Source organism: Meleagris gallopavo, chromosome Z (assembly GCF_000146605.3).
Source record: "Meleagris gallopavo isolate NT-WF06-2002-E0010 breed Aviagen turkey brand Nicholas breeding stock chromosome Z, Turkey_5.1, whole genome shotgun sequence".
NCBI classification, from domain to species: Eukaryota; Metazoa; Chordata; class Aves; order Galliformes; family Phasianidae; genus Meleagris; species Meleagris gallopavo.
The window spans coordinates 25,970,200-25,989,657 of NC_015041.2; the positions used below are offsets into that span (position 1 = coordinate 25,970,200).

The 19,458-nt window shown below is 38.0% G+C and overlaps 2 protein-coding genes across 2 annotated transcripts; both read left to right on the forward strand.

Annotated features, from left to right (window-relative positions):
* The first annotated feature begins 1,071 nt into the window (after positions 1-1,071).
* Positions 1,072-8,247, forward strand: LOC104915012 (monocarboxylate transporter 13-like). Its single transcript, XM_031557281.1, has 4 exons — positions 1,072-1,310; positions 4,423-4,566; positions 5,521-6,321; positions 8,021-8,247. Exons 1-4 carry the CDS (start codon positions 1,103-1,105, stop codon positions 8,245-8,247), a joined length of 1,380 nt encoding a protein of 459 aa, XP_031413141.1. The 5' UTR covers positions 1,072-1,102.
* A 4,844-nt stretch (positions 8,248-13,091) lies between these two features.
* Positions 13,092-19,036, forward strand: MLANA (melan-A). Its single transcript, XM_010725631.3, has 5 exons — positions 13,092-13,345; positions 14,135-14,223; positions 15,758-15,854; positions 17,199-17,303; positions 18,186-19,036. Exons 2-5 carry the CDS (start codon positions 14,150-14,152, stop codon positions 18,252-18,254), a joined length of 345 nt encoding a protein of 114 aa, XP_010723933.1. The 5' UTR covers positions 13,092-13,345; positions 14,135-14,149; the 3' UTR covers positions 18,255-19,036.
* The last annotated feature ends 422 nt before the right edge of the window (positions 19,037-19,458 follow it).

Genomic DNA, 19,458 nt, shown 5'->3' on the forward strand with positions numbered 1-19,458 from the left:
TCCAAAATTCTTGCACATTACTCCTTGCAATTTTACTCACACTATGAAAATGCCTGGTTCAGGTCTAAATAAGGTGTTTAAGTAAAAGAACAGCATGAGCATAAAGTTTCTGATAACTTGCAGCTTAGAGATTTCCTGAGATAAAGAACATTTTAAAATATTCCTCCAAAGTTTTCTGCCACACAGCTTTATCTGTGGTATCCAGGCAAAATTTCAGTATCCATCTCATGCTGTGAAGAGGTTCTTTAAAATCTGAAGATGTACAGTTAGCGTTTAGAGTTCCACTATCACGTCTAGTCCTGGCTCTTTAAGATGTGGCTTAGAGACCAGAATAACATGCAGTTTCATATTAATACAATTTTTTGAGATTGCATACATCTTGTTTATGTAGACAGAAGACATATTGCCTCTTGAATTACTGAGAAATTATGCGAGAGCTTTGAATTTGGAACACAGAGAGTAATATGAAAAGTCATAAGAACTATTCTAAATAATCTTCATGAGTTTGTGTTAAGTTTATACATTTGCACTCCTTAGTCAAAGTTGCCACATCACATGGAATCTTAGAACCAAAGCACAACTTAAAAAAAAAAAAAGGATTTGCTATATTCCTGGACCTTACGTCTGTCATCACAGAATTACAGAATGGTTTGTGCTGGACAGGATCATAAGATTATCCAGTTCCAACCCACCTGCTATGTGTAGGAATGCTTTCTGCTGGACCACATTGCTCAAGGTGCCATTCAGCACAGCCTGTCATGATCTTCTGTCCCACTTCAATTTTCTCATGCTTCTATTTTTTTAACATGAGTGTTTTTTGTAACTTCTGAACTTTCTTCCTTTTACTTTCTACTCTTCTTTCTGTGTCCTAGGGCATCTGTTTGCCAGTTAGTATTTTCAATCAAACTACTGCAATACATTGTTTATTTTCACTTGGTAATTACTTGTATAAAAAATTCCAAGACTATAAGAATTCACTTATTTAACTCTTGGCCTTCTACTAATTTGCAGTTCTTTTGAAGATTCTTACCACAACTGCTACCAAAAAAAAAAAAAAAAAAGAACCAAACCACAACTGAGAGAAGATTTGAGAAGCAGAAAGATGCAGACCAAAGACAGCAGTCCACCAGATGGTGGCTATGGATGGGTTGTGGTAGTGTCAGCCTTCATAGTGATGGGCCTCACTGCTGCTGTCCTCAAGACTTTTGGTCTCTTCTTTGTTGAAATCCAGGAGCACTTTGATGAACTTGCAAGCACCATTTCTTGGATCACATCAGTAACTATTGCCACCTTTCATTTAGGAGGTAGGTGAAAGTTTCCATTAAGCATTTCGGTTTTAAATCCTAACTACAAAATAAAGACATGCAGGGACAATGCTTCTTTCTTCTCTTCAAAAAATTGGCATTTGCTTCCTCTTATAAAAATGTATCCATGCTTCAGACATTAAATGGTACAGTGAGTACTCCGTGTATAACTGAAATTTGGTTATCTTAGAGAACTCTATGTACCCAGTCTCATGATTCAGTTTTCCTACAGACTTTGTATCAAACTCAGGGATGATAATCCTAAGAACTTCAGCAATTGTTGGATCAAGTTCTCAACCAGTTTGTGCATGTTCACTGATTTTACATTTTACAGTGATTATCATTTTTCCAAGTACTTTAAGACCTAAGGACAGTGACCCTGCCTACTAGATAAGCCATATGCTACCAAAATGTGATATCAGTTCCCCCGTTTCTTCTCTTTTTTTACTCGACAAAGCTTCCCTCTCCTTCTGCCTAATACCAGTTCAGTCTCTTCTTTCTCCCCTTAAACTGATTACTTATTCTTTATCTAACAAAAAACTCGTGAGATAAAAAGGAAAAAAAAAAAAAAATCTATTCACCCATAGAGAAGAAAAGGAAGACAAGACCATACAGAGAATAAGCAGACAGTAAGGGAAGAAAGAGAGAACTATATATCAGCCAAATACCATGAGCAATTGGATCTGATTAAATACTCCATCTTACCAAAGCAAGAAGGGAAGAAAATAAAATACAGTGTATTTGGCTCTTCACTTAGTAATCAGAGCCTTTTGTGCCATTGTGATCTGGATCATGCTTTACCATAGTGGTGAAGATTTCAAACATGTGCAGGCAAGAACTGCACAGAATTTGAAAAGTCCTGTCCGGATATTCTCATGTAGAAATGTAATTGCAATAAGTAAGTATCCTTACGTAATAAATTCTATTACAATTTTGTTTGTGAAGACACTTCATTGCATAGATACTGTATAATTAAATACATCCTACTCAGTCCACGCCTAGTGCTTACAAAGACCTTGAACAGCTGATCCTTCTGGGGAAAAATATATTAAGAACAAAACAGTCATTCAAATTTAGAGACAAAAGATAAAGCAAATCATGCACTGCCAAGTTTTCATTAGTTCCGTAAGGTGTTACACTTGAAGCTTGATTTTCAGCGTTCCTTCATTCTGATAGAGATAATTAATTGAAAAATCCTTGAAAAGCCTGTTTTTTCATCCATTTCTATGAAAATCTATTTGGCTTACAAATCAGACTTACCACTGACCTAACTGTGATACTATTATGTCATTCAGACATATGAACTTAGAGCAGCAAGAAAAAAAGCCAAAGTAGGAGGATAAAAGAACTCCAGATCTTATAGTTTTTAAAAATTATTATTTTTTTTTATTATTATTATTATTTTTTTTTGTATACCAGCAAAACTGCAGTAGCCTAAACAGGTCTTAGTCTGGCATACTTCAAAGAAAATGGTTGTGGTTTTCAGCAGAAACTGCTTCTCATTCTTTGAAATCATTTGAAAATAATCCTCTTTCAGTGAATTGAGCTTGATGAACAAACTTTCTAAAACTCTTCCATACAACAGTTCATGAATTATTGCATCACTCAGTAATTTTCCTACTGCCTTTGCTTCATTTATAGGGACCAGAAGACTTACTGATGAAGATCACCAGAGCCTCCAGTTCCTTAAGCACCTTTCCTGGCCTTGCTTAGCCCTTCCTAACATGTTCCACTGTGAAACCTTCAATGTCACTTGCCTCAGTATGAAAGATAATCAGTGAATTATTAATTTTTCCCATTTGGATATTTTCAACAGCATCTCTGTATCTTGTGTAGGAGGAGACCTTGTTTCTGTCTGAGGATCTGCATTTGCAACAGGCTGTTTGATTTACCAAGAGCAAGGATTTTCCCCATCACATAGGCCTCCTTTTGGTATTAGTGTGCCTCTTCCATCACCTCTCTCTCTAGCACTGTGATTGCAAGTTTTCTGAATATTGCCCTTTATCCTTTCAGACTCTGTTCCCTTGTTATCTTCTTCATTTCCAGTTCTGTGGCTAGCTCCTTTCTTCCTCCTGCTACCCCATTTTGAATTTCTGCCTATTTCCTCTCATTCTCTAAAAAATAATAATAATAATAATAAATAAAAAAATTGCCCTGCGTATTGGCTCTTCTCCAGCTGCAGATTTTACTTCCATCATTAAGCACTTTCACAGATACCTCTTGTTATCTTCAGACTACTTTTCCCTATTTTACTCATCGTATATATATGAGTCTCCAGCTGTATACACGTTTTCTTGTTTCATCCCTTTCACTATATCTGACAGAGCATTACTAAATAATCTACATGCTTACCAAATTCTTGTAATTTTGATGCAAATGCTGAAAGAATGTATAGTTGCATTTCTTCTATCAGACAGCATGCATCCTACAGCTTCTGTGGCTGCTAATACCTCTCTGCCAGGTTTACTTCACTTGTTTTAGTTATCAAAGTCACTTCTTATCTTACTTAACACAGGTGAAAGTACAACAGCCTGCCTCTACCAGTTACTATAAAACCTCCTTCTCTGATTGCCATCTATTCTTTGTCTTCCTTCTTCTTTCGTTCTGTGGACAAAACTCTCATTAACTGAATTTCCTTATATCTTGGAACTACAGTTTCTAAAATATCGGTGGTTTATACGAAGCAGAGTAGGAGTATCCTCCAAGAAAGCGAACGGAAGGAGAGGTTATTTGTGTTACTTAGGTTCCATCTAGTGGCCATTCTTGTTTCACGAAAAGCACATACTCTGCAGACGAGAAACACCGTCAAAGAACAGGTGATAGTTGGAATGAATTTGGGAGTTTTGTTTTTAAATTTGTGCTGCCTTTTCTCTATCAGCCCAGATATCGACCTACCCTCCTATACAGCAGAATAGAACAGAATTAGGTCATCTTTCCCTTATGCGTGTGTGACAGCCATTGGGTTTGACACGCACAATAAAGCTATTACTTCTTCAAATGTTTTATTTGATTGCTCTGGCGTGTCGTTCTGCTTTCTAACGTGTTTCTCTTGATTGCTCTGGCGTGTCATTCTGCTTTCTAACGTGTTTCTCTTGCTCCTGTTTTGCTGTTGATCTAGCCCCTGTTGCCAGCTCACTATGTGTAAAATACACCCACCGTGCTGTTGTGATCACTGGAGGACTCCTTGCATTTTCAGGAATGGCTCTGGGATGTCTTGGGCTCAACATGATCTGGATGTATGCAACAACTGGCTTCCTACAGGGTATGACTTTATGTCTTTACAGGTTTCTTGCACTAGCAGCTCAGAGCCCTTATTCAAGAATGCTAATGGCAGGAGTTTTAAAATCTGATTTCTATTTTGATTTTATAAACATCTAAAACCAGTGTCCATACTTGAAGGTTGTTTCCCTCTTTTCCCACTCTGGATGTAAGAATTTGTGCTAGAAATTTGCATGACAAAGTAGAAAACCGATTCGATAAGAGCGATTTTTATCTGCAAATTATATGTAACCAGAAAATGAAAAGTATTCTTTTTTATCAGAGGCTGATAGCTCTATGAAGGCCTGAGGAATCCAAAGCATACTGAAGTACAAGCACCTAGAGTTCCCAGACACTGTACTTTCTATTACATGATATTACGTGTTGAGCATTTTGAGCATTTTTAACAAAATAACATTCTCAGTTCTACACTGGATACTTGAAAAAGTCTGGAATTAGAGTTCTTTGGCCTGCTAAGTGATTATAGAGAGCCATTCAAATTAAAGTGAATTAGAGCAGCTTTGAAACCAAGCAGTCTGGCAAGACAGTGAGCAGTACCCCTAGCTGGTGTGCTACCAGCTTCCTTCACATTCTCCCTCACTCTGTGATACTGAACACAGCTGAGCTTAACCCAGAGATCTAATACAAAACATCTTCAAATTTGCCAGAGCAACTGTTGTTATTTTTTTCATGGTGAGAATATAATTGTGTATACATCATATTCCTCTTTCTTTTTTTTTTTTTTTCTTATCTTACAGCCTATTGTTACAGAACAAGTGCCACAAATACACTGTAGCACAGAATACAAATGAGCTGATTCTTTCACTAAGCATGAAAATATTTTTATTTTCCCAGTTACTGTCTTCACAAACATAGCAGCACCTACCATTTTAATTTCCAGCTTAATAGAATACCTCAGCACTATCTAACTGACGGTATTCATATTGGTGTTTTTCAGGACTTGGGATTTCCTTTTCATGGACACCAGCCATCAGCATTGTTAGCCATTATTTTTCCAAGAAAAGAGCTCTGGCCAATGCTATTGCCAGTGCTGGAGAATGTGCATTTGCATTTACGTTTGGGCCATTTTTCCAGTGGCTGATTGGTCAGTATGGATGGAAAGGTGCCCTCTTGATCATAGGTGGCACCCAACTCAACATCTGTGTCTGTGGAATACTGATGCGACCCCTGACAAGCAGCTACCACCCTGAGGTGAGCCATCCTGAACCACCACCTGGCAATGGCGCATCCAAGACAGACAAAGAAGGGAAGTCTACCATCACACACAGAACCTTCAACTGGATGCTTTTGAGGAGAGCAGAATTTGTGCTTTATGCCATGTTTGGCATACTGGCTGCAATGAGTTTCTTTGTTCCTCCGTTGTTTTTAGTTCCACTTAGCTACAGTCTGGGAATAGACGAATCTTGGACTGCATCTCTGCTATCCATACTGGCTATGGTGGATTTTGCAGGCAGACTGCTATGTGGCTGGTATGCCAATCTCCACCTTACAAAAACTATTCACTTACTGACAATGACAATTACCTTGATCAGTACTTCCTTGATGCTTCTACCACTGGCTAACAACTACCTATCCTTGGCAATATTCACTGGCTTCTATGGATTCTTCTTTGGCACAACAGTTGCTGTTCACATTACAGTGCTAGCAGAAGTCGTGGGCATGTCAGATTTTGACAGTGCTTTAGGGCTTTTCATGCTTATTCGAAGCACTGGAGGATTTCTGGGGCCTCCTCTTGCTGGTAAGTTTATATACAGTTTACAAGAATAATGAGGAATGGTCACTCAAACTGAAATATTTAGAGCTGGAGCCAGATTTCTTTCTCTGTTAGCTCAGGAGTGCCTGCACAAACAAGTAAATAATGAAAATATATATTCAGGACAAGCAGCAGATCCATACTTTCATAGAAAAAGCAGCTGAGCTTTTGGAATTTGAGAATAATCATTCTGCATAAATGTTGCTATTGCTGGGAAGGTTTCTACAGAAGGTCACACTTAATGGCTTGAGACGTTAAGCTATGTGTACCTGAAGGAAATATTCACAGAGATGCCTGCTGTTTTCAGACAGCATTTCAGCTGAACAGTATAATATATGGGGAGTCAGTATAAAAAAGCAGTGGGAAGAGAAAGCAGACAATGAGGCTGCATATGGTTTTTATTTGTTAGCAGCAATACAGTCTTCATCTTGGAAAATGCAAGAGAAACTAGCTGCTGGCTGTAGGAAATTTACTAAGTGGTATGGTAGAAAAAAGACCAACGTAACATGTGAAGAGTGAATCTGAGTCTTCATCCAAAGTGCACTGAATAAAATCAGAGACCTCACAGACTACTGTGATTTCTGTGGCAATGACACTGTATAATAGGATACAAATGGGTCAAACTGAATACTGTAGTGTTTTAATTCAAGTTGAAAGCACAGGGACTAGGAAGTTTTATAGAGAATTTGAAAGAGAATGGTATCAGAGTTAGTCAGGGAAGATCTGAATAAAGTACCACAGTAACGAGACTTGCAGATATAATGTCTGCTCACTAGCACTGATTATTTGGGTATCAGCGTGATGTTTTGTTTGTATATAGCAAGCTGAAAAGAAGCTGCAGAAGAAGAGAGAAACCTTGGTGCTTACCTAGCTCTTCTCTCTTACTTTCAGAGTAATACCTAAAAGATTTTATTTCAAAGATATTTTGCCTAGTAGGACTGATGTTAGATTGGAGTGAGGGCTGGAGAATAGGCCAAACGCAGACAAAATATGCAATGGTCCTGCTACTGGATGGAGGCTGAACAAAGAAGTAGCCTTCACCAGCCCACAGGTGAGCCTGTAGCTGTGTACACCGAGCAGCCAGTGCTACCACGTGCACTGCTACTCTACTGTACTTCTGTTTCTTCAGTGCAGTGCACGATGTCTCAGGTGTGTTATGTAGATAAAAGCTATGTGAAAACTGAGCTCTTTTCTTTCATTAACGTCGATGATTTTTTGAAAAATGATTAATGGGAAGGCATAAACGCCGTAGGTGACTCACCAAAGTCTGTGGCCACCAGAGGGCCTCTTCTTTCCTTTTTTAAACTCTCACGCTCTACAGTTGTGGTCCAACTTACAGCAACTGTTGAATGTGAAAATCCTAAGATACAAAACTACGTGACTGATTTATTTTTCCGCCAGTGTTTTTATTGCCCGATAAATTTCGAGTTGGAAAGTATTTCAAACGAAGTAGCACTTTGTTTTACAATTTGTGTCTGCAAGGTAGATGAATAGTGAATTTTGTGTGAAATTTTCAAGTGCGATAATGTGGCGATGCTTTATGCTTTCATAGTGTAGAAAGCTGCAAGAAAGGTATGTAGCCAGAGCACTCCCTTTATGAGAGGACGTGCTCGCACTGATGAGCTAATTCACACTGGCCTGCTTTCTCTCAGCCACATTACTGTCTTTTTTTTTTCCTATCCAGGTCTGATTGTGGACATGGCTGGAGACTACAGAGCAGGCTTCTACATGGCAGGAGCCACTCTCATCCTAGCAGCTGTATTTTTAGTTGTTTTAGATCAATTTCAACAAAGAAGTGAAAAAGGAAACCATACTAGTACTAAATCAGAAAAATCATCATTACCTTACACTTCCTTCCATTTTCTGAAACTTCAGAAAAGAAGGTACCAAGACCACGATGTAGCGGTGTGACTACACTGGACATCATGCAACTTAGAGTTAAGGAAGTGCTTTGTTTTCTTGAAAGTCAATATTAGTAGGATTTTTTTTAATGATGGGTGTTTTGAGTGGGTGTGTTTAAAACAGAGGAAGGAAGTCATTAGTTCACAAGTAAACAACACCTATAACTACTGCTACAATGTTATTTTGATGTTGCATTTGCATGATGTTGCAAAAAATTGTTGACTTTACAAGTCTTCAACACAGCCCCACAAGGCTATGATAGAGAGGCTGTATCTAAACAAAATTACCACAAAGCATTATGCAACAGGTAGAAACCTTCTCTTCAAAATATAGAACACAGCCATCACTTTCAAATAGAAAAGACACTAGCACACAAATATTTAGCCTGGAGAAGTAGTATTCAGAATGACCATTGAAAAGACTGGATATAAAATCAAGAATACACGAATTTAGCCTTGAGATAATAGTTTACATTTATTCTACAGAGCAGGTCTGGAATCCAAATAAACCTCGTAAATGGAGAAAATTACATCAATTATATAATTCAGCAAAGAGAAATGTAGTCCTAAGTATCTGAAGCAATAAGAAAAGTGCACTTACATAACATGGGGAAGAACTGACAATTAACAGTAAAAGACCTAAAGTTATGGTGCACTTCAAACAAAATAAGACTCTCAAATGTAACAGTGTATTAAAACTAATACATATTTCTTTGTGCAATAGTATGATAACTGAGGGAAAAATGCTTGCAAGGCTTTCACTAGAAGGGGTGCATAAAATGCAGAGGCTGAAGCGTAACAAGAATGATTAGTGTTAAAAATAAAATGCCAGAAGAAAAAGTCTGTCCAATTTAGAAAACAAAATGTTATACTGAAAATGAAAAGTCTTCAAATCTGGAATAGGTTGAGATGAAGTAGGCACAGTTATTTCCTTTTCTTGTATAGACAATTAGAAATTGATAAAAGGGGAGGTTTAGGTTAGATATTAGGAGGAAGTTTTTCACACAGAGGATGGTGAAGCAGTGGAACAGGTTGCTCAGGAAAGTTGTTGGTGCCCCATCCCTGGAGGCTTTCAAGGCCAGGCTGGATGTGACTCTGGGCAGCCTGGTCTGGTGGCTGGAGATCCTGCACATAGCTGGGGTGTTGAAACCAGATGATCACTGTGGTCCTTTTCAACCCAGACCATTTTATGATTCTATGATACGGTTCTATAATATACAGTAAGGCAGAGATATCTCATGGGAAAAAGATTTTCTAATTCTAGACAGTTAATCATAGAATAGACCATAGGAGGCTACAGAAACAGAGAGATATCAGAGAATAGATGAGACTTGAGACTCTAAATATATTCCATTCTACCTCTGAATTGTTCAGTTTTATCTTTCAGTTATCCTAAGGCTCTTGAAGAAAGAAAACACTTGATTTACTAGATTAAGAAGAATCTGTACCCAAATCAGATTTTTGTAGTTTTATTTTATCTGGGAAAGAGAAGAAAAGAGAGGAAGGACTGGATCACATTAAGAAGAAGAAAAAAAAAACAGTAAGAGAGGAAAAAATATAGGACTTAGAAACTTTCAAGCTACTCTATGTTTATAGCTGCCTCATTTATGAACTTCAGAATGTTTTTCCAGTCAAACATTTTATCTGTGTAGCCAAGTTTAACATCAGTTTCTCATCTAAAATATTTATTTCGTATCCCATCAAAATTAACTCAAAATTTTAATTTAATTTACAGGAAATTAACTCAGCTACTCATAAACCAGCTATCTGCAAAGGCTTGATTACAGAGCACAGAGGGAAGGGACATGGTCTGCAGTGTGAGGTCTGTAGCAAGGAGCAGGAATTTCCAGAAAAATAACGTGTCAATTATGTCAGTTGTGCCAATTTAAAACTTAGATTTCTATAGAAATAATAATAATAATAATCATAATAATAATAATAATTATTATTATTATTGTCATTGCAGTATTCTGATATTCAAAAGAACCCTTCATTTTTATTTTTATTTCTTTTCATTTGAAACACAGGGGAATTGTTGGAGTGGAAAAATAATGGGGAGATATCTAATATAGGACATTACCTTTCTATTAATTCAGTATTTTCTATTAAACTTGTGTATTTTAATAAAAGTCCCTGTCACTGATTTCCCTGTTTGGGTGCATCCCGAGAGCTGCCAGTGGCAGTGCAGAAGGCTGGTAGCCTCCTGGGCTCTGGGTACAGCGGCCATCAGATGAAGATGCACAACTCAGCACTGGGTGCCATTTTGGAGGCACCCGGTACTATGAAGAAATGGACAAACATGACTGAGTTCAGGCTGGGGCTACAGAGGGGCTGTGGGATACTTTAGGTGTGGAGTGGGGTGGCTCTGGGGGCACTCAGCAGAAATCCCAGCACTAGCAACAGGGGACAGAGGAGACACAGCTGGGTTCTGCACTGGGTTCATGGTGGGAGGGCGAGAAGAACGAAATGAGCTGAGTGAAATGCTCAAGCTGGAGGTAGAAGAAGATTCTTCCCACCAGGACAGCTGGGCCATGGAGCCAGGGTCCAGGCAGTTTGGGCTGGTTTTGGCCTGACGACCCATTTGCTCCAGCAGTGTGAGGCCCTGAGCAGCCCGGCCTGACCGTGGAGCATCCTGCTCCAGGCAGGGTGGGACTGGAGACCTCCATGTGGGTTCAGCAGGAGCAGCAGAGATCTTGATACTGTGAAGGGAGAAATGGAGTCATTCTAGAATGATAGAACCACATTTATCAACAGAATAAAAAAAAGAAGTCATTCTTTTTAGAAGGTCAGGCATGTTATTTTCAATTAGACTAGAACATTCATTTCATAGCTATCATAAAGATTCATCAGAGTGTCCTAGGTTGACCACAGCTGCTGGCAAAGAAAAATGGCCAGGCTTGCATGGAGCTTCCTCTTTCATCATCTTCTCCTGAAATACAGTATTTAAAAAGGTAATACTTGTAAAATTCACATAGAAATTCCATTGACTTTACACTCACAGAGTTAGCAATGCCACTTCAGAGAAAACAGGGTTTAGTAAAGGAACTGAGATCAGAACCAGGACATGGTGCTTCACCTTCTCAATTTTTCAATAGCAGGACTGTGTATTTAGATAACAGATGGGACCACTGATCTATGACAAAGTTTTTCTCCCACACCCCTTTGTTATACTGTTAACAAGAAATTCTTTCAGAACACAAACTATTCTATCAATTGACATTTCCTCCTCAGCACTGCTTGAGGCAAGGAAGGGGCAGAGACGCACTGTTTTTGGTATCACATGGATTTTCTGTATGTACCAGCTTCAACTCTGAAAGAACAAAGAGTAGTCTTTAGTTAGCATTCCCTCACAGAATTTAAAGCTTTTTTTTTTTTTCAGGAAAACACATGGCTCAATAAGGTATTTTGTGACATTTTCAATGTATTATGCAAGAGCTAGCATGCTTCTTCAGGAATTTACTGGACTGTGATATTTTATGCTTACTGTTTTACACTCATGAGTATCTACAGCAAGTTTCTCTATATCTCATTCACCTTTGAAACTCTCACTAGATTCATCTGGGATTATGTAAAAGAAACACTGAATAATTCACCTAAAAGGAAAATCTATGCTTTTCACAGTAGTTTCTCTTCTTCCCTTCACTTTTCTTACTCTAGAAAAAAAGGTCATTTCAGACTTCAGCCTTAAGTTGTCAAGCAAAAAAAATGAGTAACAGAATGGTTGAGGTTGGCAGGGACATCTGGGTCCATCTGGTCCAAACCCTGCTCAAGCAGGATGCCCAGGACCATGCCCAGGCAGCTTTTGAAGATCTCCCAGGAGAAGAATCCACAGCCCCCGGACAGCCTGTGCCAGCTCCAGCACCTGCACAACACAGAAGTGCTGCCTGGCATTCAGAGGGAGGCTCCTGAATTCCAGTTGGTGCCCACTGCCTCTTGTCCTGGCACTGGGCACCACTGGGGAGAGCCGTCCAAACAAAAATTATGTTGAGGAAAGGTAAGATTTTTAACATTCTTGGAAAAAGCTGTATAATTTGTAAACAGATGAAATGGTCTAGCTCTCCCCAGCCCTGAGCTCACTAGAGATATTGATGGTAAGACTTTTCAACCGATTTCCTGAAGAAATAGACATTGACCGCTCACACTATCACTTCTTTTCTACTCATTTCTGAAAATAGTCATTTCTCAACCAAATCCGGAGCCAGTGTCACAGCCTCAAAGGTAACCAGAATATTCCAAACTTAAACAGAAAGTTTTTTGCAGGATAGAGAGGCCCAAATGATTCACTGAGAGAAATGTCAAACAGAACATGGTCCTTCATGGCCCTTGCATCTTTTTTGCCTTTGTCAGTAACTAATACTTCTGACCCACCACAGAACCCAGAGCTCTGGATTCATTACAGGCTGCTGTTTCTTGCCTGATGTTGTGAATGCAATAATTACAGCTTGTGTGTATGTGAGCACAGTGACAATTCACACAAATCCGTTGAGAACTGAGCTTCGTTAGTTCTGCAGTACACAGAACAGTTCGTTTGTTGCAGCATTTGCTAGCCAGTACCAAATCAAGATGAGTTGGGTGCTATCAAACTACTTGCTATAATCTAAGACACTTCCATCACGGCGTAACAGCGTCATCTTTAAGTTTTGCTCCAACTGCCTTGGCCTCTACATGGTGTTACAGTGACACAAAAATGTGGATAAGCAAAGCTTCAGTTAAATGAGTCCCAAAACTCTGTTTATGTCAGACCTGAGCCACAGAACAACCAGCCCTAAATCAAAACATGCTTTTATTTAGTATCAGGCTGCCCACTTCAGGAGTTCATGTTGATGGGCAGGCAGAGTGGTGCTAAGCCCCTTCTAGCAAGATAGGTAATCTCATGAAGAAATAACTGATTTCTGAGGTGCTTATTAGGAGAGAAGGATGCAGGCTGTGAGAAGAAAGTCGTCTCCTGGCCCCTTTCATGCTAATTAATGCGTTCAGAAGCTGTACTGAAAGGAATTTAAACTCGTGATAGTCATAAGAGAACAGATCAAAGAAGGAAATAAAACAGAGTAAGTCAAGGAAAGGAAAGCTGTACATGCCTTTAGTTAACAGAGTACGGTCTGAAGAAGGTAAGGCTTGCATTTTTTTTATTCTACCTAAACCCAAACTATTCTATGTTGCTTAAAAATTATGCTTTAGTGGAGACTTAACGGACTCTTAGTGAAAGACTGAAAATGCTTTGATTCCTTGTATAGAAGTTTCTTTGGCAAATTCACTGTTTTTTACACTCACTTGACCCCAGTATGAGCTAGTAGATGAGTTGGATGCTATCAAATAGAATCTGTTGACCCGCTTACATGACAGAGACATGATTAAGTGTGGATTCTTCCTCTGTAATGCTCAGAATATTTTTAGTTGGATGATTATTCTCTTAAAACTGACAATTAGGATTATAACTTCTCTGTGCTTGTTGGCCAACATAAGTTAGTAATCATCTGAAAACCAGCAGGTCTGTGACAGTTTGTGCTGACTGTCCCTTTGAACTCTTACAGGGTGTAACAGAAATACATGTGTATATGTAGAATATTATTTTTCTTGCTTTCAAATATTTTTCCTTGTCCAGGCAAATTGTCTTAATTTTTTTTTTTCTATATTCCTGTGAGATTTTCCTTCACAAATCAGTCACTGCTTAGTGCCTGAAGTGATCATGTTAAATCACAGCCTGCTGCACTCACGTGGAACTGCTCATAGTTTTGAGTTTTGCGTTTCTGAGATTTTAAACTGGAACAGTCTGCTTAATTCTGAGAATAGCATGTTGTTCTACCTCTCTAAAATGCCCCCTCTGAAACAAAAATTTGATGGTATTTATCAACATATACAGATATTTCTATTGTGTTCTAATATGTGGTTTTGAACAGGGGTAGGATCTCAAAATGCCCAGAGGAAGCGACCATCAAGGTGGAAACTTCTTTAGAGGAAAAGGACGGATCTATTTCACAGCAGAACAGTAAGCATAAAGCAGAACCTATCTTAGCATGTGTGTAGAAAAGAACTTACACTGAAAAGAAATTTCCAGAATAGTACAAAAATAAAAATCAGGGCTGTACAAAGAAGAAATGCATTTTGGTCGTTAAGTGGCTCTTTGAAATGCTTGTCATGAAATTATCTAAGAGAGCAGTCAATGGTTAAGAATAATCAGAACTGCAGAATTCAAGAATCTAGAGCTTGGTCCGACACTCACAAGTCATATTAGCCTTTATGATAACATTATCAGGGTTGTTGAGGCTCATTTGGAATTACATATTGGAGGTTGTAACAGTGCAATCTTTCAGTAAGATTTCTGTCGCTTTAGAATCTCAAAGATAAAATGCTTCACTCTAAAGAATACCCTAAAGAATAATACCAATAGAAACCCCAGGAAAATGGAAAATACCTCCTAAAAGCAGATGGAGAGATCAGTGCTCATGATGTGACTCTCATTAAATCATTTCTGAGTGAAACTATTAAGTATCACATATTCAGAGTCCTCAGTTCACAAGAAAGAGTGTCCATGAAACACCAAATCATAGAAAATGAGAGCAAGTAAATGTTAAAGGTCTCTGATGGGTGACATTCCCCACTCCTCAGTCCCAGTGGGAAATCCTGAGGGTTTACTTTGGAGAAACTGGTACCCGACACACAGCTGCGTGCTGGGATAGATTTATCCTGACTCATATCATCCTTTGTTCTTTTTTTCCTGCCAAATTATCCCTCTGAGCTTTCCCAGACTGTTCTGTTCCTAAATGTTCAAAGATCACAGAAATGAGGAGTGAATGCTCAGTGCCTTAACGGAGAGCACATTAGCACGGGAAGTTTTTTAAGACTAAGAAGCTACAGTAACTTTGTCATTTTGCTTTTTAATATCCTACGCAGTGGGAAAGATGTCCTACAGCACAGTGTGCAGAACCTATATTCCCCAAAATGACCCAGTGACATCAACACCGCACCTGCTGTGTCATAAAACAAGAACTAAATAATTACAACACTAAATATGAAAAAAAATATTGAAATTTCTTACTAGGTTTTTGAAACTGTGTAGTGTTTTATGAATAATTAAAAAAATTATGTTGCCAGAATTTATTACAATATGATGCAGCTGGGATACATTTCTAAATTCTTACTGCCTGGAAAAACTTAACAAACATGAGATGCCTCAGCAGGCTTGGCACCTATTGTACTTCTTGTTCCCTTCCAAAGTCTTAATGCTGCTTGCTGAATTTACACATAAGGATATTTTAGAAGCATGTGTTGTTGATAGATTATTATCTTCAAAGCTACAGATATTTCTCATTTTTAGAATGTTTTAGATCTGGGCAGAGAATTTATCTAGCAGCTTAATCTACAGAGACTGGATTAAGTTACTGATACTTTATTTTCTGAGGTATACCCCATTTCATCCCTCCCTCTGGTAAAGGGATAGGGATATAAGCTCCTGATCTAACCATTCTTGCTCCCAAAAGAATGGTTCTACTGTTACTTGTTTTTTCTTGTGTCCCACACAGAGCCCTGGGGATTGGGATCTTCATTTTGGTGCTGGCCATTTTGATTATCTTTGGATGCTGGTTTTACAAAAGGCGTAGTGGCTATAAGAGACTACGGGTAAGCATGGCTCACTTTCACACGTCATTCTGACAGCATACCATCATTATTTGCATTACATTAATGCTGAGAACACTACAGCTACCATTAGATATCCTTGTCTCAGACGTATTTACAGGTGAAAACACAGAATATGAAATGCAGTAAAACTTGCAAGTGGATCAGAGAAAACATAAGCATAAGGAAGTGGAGACAATTGCTCAACTTTTCACAACATGACAACAGAAAAATCTAATCTCTAGAAAGCATTTTAAATCTACACATATTCTGTCAATTTTCATTTGAGTAAAACAACATTTTCGCTGCTCAAAAAATTTACATCTAAGAACAGATGTGATTGGAGTAAGCCCAGGAAGCAAAGAAAAACAGCTGTTACAATTAATTTAGTAAAATGTGACACTTGTGCTAGTCGTACAGAATACTTTTTAATAAAAGTTAAAAACGATTTTGCAAAAAAAGCAAGACAGATTTTGAGATTTACTGTCTAAAAACTACTTCTTAAAAACGCTATTTCTTGCCTTCTTCATAAATGTTTGAAAAATCAAATTAGATCTGTCCCACAACATTCAGTGTTGGAACATTCAGATCTTCATCTTTGGCACTGAAGAGCATTCTTGCTGTGAAATGGAGGCAAAGAGAAGGTTTTGTGGAAATCCAGTTTCCCAATATTAGTTTTCCTAACCTTTCTAAAAAGATGTGACTGTTTTGAATTAAAAACCATAACTCACCAGCAAAGCCTTTTCCTTGCTGTTCTGATAACTGCCCTGCTACCTTCCCACTGACAGATCCAATACATATACACCATCACAGAACACACAAAACTCAAACTTTCATACAAACCAGAGATCTTTAGTGCTTTCTTTGTACATTACAGCACAATTTCCTTTTCAATTCCATCTCACGTGACGTTTTGTGGTTTTGAAAACTTCACAATTTGTTAGGCTTTTAGGAAGGGGGAGAACTAGTACAGGATGTACAAAAAGAAATGGAAAATGGTAAAGAAAGAAGTTTGAGATTAAGAAGAGGCATGGGTAAAAGAAAAGGAGGTGGACTCCATATAGCAAAGAAGGTGTCCAAGAAGTAACTGCAGGCCAAAAAAAACCCGCAATCCTCATTTTTGCTGACAACACAATGTATGATACAGGAGGGAGAGCATGTTTCAGGAGAGAGAGCAAAAAGCAATGGGTAGATTGCTCTTCTTAGTTACTGCTGTTGTGTCCAGTCCTAATCCCAGATGCTAACAAATACTGCATAAATACTAAATCATACATATATGCAGCGCAGCCCATATTCATGTTCAGTTTTTCTTTGACTTTCTTCATATTCTTCTATGATCTCTCACAGAGCAAAGGCATCAATATGGGTACCATACAAACTGTTGTAGGTGAGGGAGCAACACCAGACTCCAAAACAGCTCTGCAAGAGTATAGGAACTTTAATAATTCTGTGGTAAGTTAAAGCTTGAGCTTCATTTACTTTAAATACAGTAAGACATGGTGAGATAATCTTGGTAAATATTCACTTTCTTGGTTCGAGCTCTCTAGGCTGGGTCTGCAATAACTCTAACTCTTAAAAATAGTTTTGCACATTTTAAACTGTGAGAAGGTCTGGTTTTTTTGTTTGTTTGTTTGTTTGTTTTTGTTTTTGTTTAATTAAATATAACCCTAGTACTTCTAAAAAAAACCCTGTACTTTCACCCACCTTTATTCTGAAATTGTATCATCATTATTCATAAGGTAACATATGAATGCTGAAATATTCACAGCTCTAATAGATACCTTGCTATTTTTGTAGACAACAAATAGATTATGTCCGGGAGCACCACAAGACTTCAGGGTTGTAGCCCTTCTAAACACTATGGAAAGATGAGCATTCATGTTCATAATTATTTCAAAAAGTTAAAATAGCTTGCTTGATAAATATATAAATCAAGATGCAGTTGTGTTTAAAGAGTCTGAGAATAGAGAAAAGGGTAACTTACAACCAATTGTAAATAAGCCACCCTAATTGTTATCACTGGAAATATTCATTCATCAAGACTCCTGAAGTTCCAGACGGAGTTGAAATCTCAATAGGTAAAATATCTTCTGTTTAAAATTCCTGTAGAATGAATTATACATACATACACATACATATAAATTAATCTGAAGCAAGACCTGGAAACACGTTAAGAAAAATGAAAACAATATAAAGCCACTATGAATCAGCTCAGCTATTTTAAGCTACAGTGCCACGTCTGATATGAAAGCAGATATCTCCTTGCTTGTTTCATGTCATTTTATGGAAGCTCAACTGTCTTTTCAGTCTTTCACACTGATTTTCTTACCACAGGTACCCGATGCTCCACCAGCCTATGACAAAATTGCTGCAGAGCAGTCACCACCTCCTTATTCACCATGATAGCAATAAGTCTTAAACTCTGAGCACATCCATTCAATTTCTTCATGCTCCCTCTTTATTTTCTACACATTCTTAACTTTCTGAAAGCTAAAACTGCAATAAAAATTCACATGCTTTCATTAGCAATTGCTGAAAGTTACTCTTGCTCAACTTAAAGTAGTTCATGTAACACTTTAATAAAGCTGACTCTGCTTCTGTTTTATGTTTTTCATTTCTTGTGTTCAGATTAATACATTTTTGCTCGAGTTTTTGGCTTCTTGTATGCTTCATAGAAGAACCAGTATTAAGAACACACCACTGGATATCAACTAGATTGAGAAGTGTAGGCAGCTGCACATTCATCTTCCACATTTTCTCTCCCTTTATTAAAAAAAAAAAAAGAGAGAGAGAGAGAAAGAGAGAGAAACAATCTATTCCATAGAATGCAATGCACAAGAACCTGTTATAATGTGGGCAGAAATATTTGATTACACGTGCTGATAGGAAAATTAATTTCCCTGCCACCCTAAAAATTAACATGCACAAGGAGACTATATTTTACAGCAGTCATATACTTCACAGCACTTGTTTATGTATCTGTAATTAACCACTTCCTTGTGAAATATCAGTTTTATCCATGAAACTTAAGAATTTCTGCTTGTAATCCATGTTCTTTCATACTTGTCAGTATATATAACAGCAGTCACGTTTCATGACCTACTGGTAAGAAAGGAGAGCAGTCACAGAAAACAAAGAACTGCAATACATCTAAATTAAGGTATACTCATTAGGCTTGTTCAAAGGTAATAAATATCTGTGAATTCTGTTAAAGTTTAAAATTATTTATTTTTATAATGATTTATGTATTTAGAAATTTAGAGAATTACTTAAACTCAAAACATTGTCTTAAAGTTGTCGTTTTCAGCATACTCCCTGGGCAGCCTGGTGTAGTATCAAATGGGGAGGTTCGTGGCCCTGCATGAGGCAGGAAGTTGGAGATTCATGATCCTTGAGGTCCCTTCAAACCTGTCCATTCTGTGATTCTGTGATTATGTGAAGGAAAAAATTCTGTGGACTTGCTTAGTGACAGGAAAAAGAATGCACAGGAGAACATGCCAAATGCCAGCTTAGAATAGCTAGGCACCAGACATGTAGAACAGAATGTGCTCCCTTCATTTTTTTGCAGAACTGGCAAGCTTGAAGCTGATAATCTGCTGCTGTCTAT

Excerpts from the sequence above, each read along its gene's own strand:
- LOC104915012 (XM_031557281.1), top strand. The coding sequence starts at position 1,103 with ATGCAGACCAAAGACAGCAGTCCACCAGATGGTGGCTATGGATGGGTT. Across the intron at positions 1,311-4,422 it reads CTTTCATTTAGGAGGTAGGT|CCCCTGTTGCCAGCTCACTA; the intron begins GAAAGTTTCCAT and ends CTGTTGATCTAG. Across the intron at positions 6,322-8,020 it reads TCTGGGGCCTCCTCTTGCTG|GTCTGATTGTGGACATGGCT; the intron begins GTAAGTTTATAT and ends TTTCCTATCCAG.
- MLANA (XM_010725631.3), top strand. The coding sequence starts at position 14,150 with ATGCCCAGAGGAAGCGACCATCAAGGTGGAAACTTCTTTAGAGGAAAA. Across the intron at positions 14,224-15,757 it reads ATCTATTTCACAGCAGAACA|AGCCCTGGGGATTGGGATCT; the intron begins GTAAGCATAAAG and ends TGTCCCACACAG. Across the intron at positions 15,855-17,198 it reads GTGGCTATAAGAGACTACGG|AGCAAAGGCATCAATATGGG; the intron begins GTAAGCATGGCT and ends GATCTCTCACAG.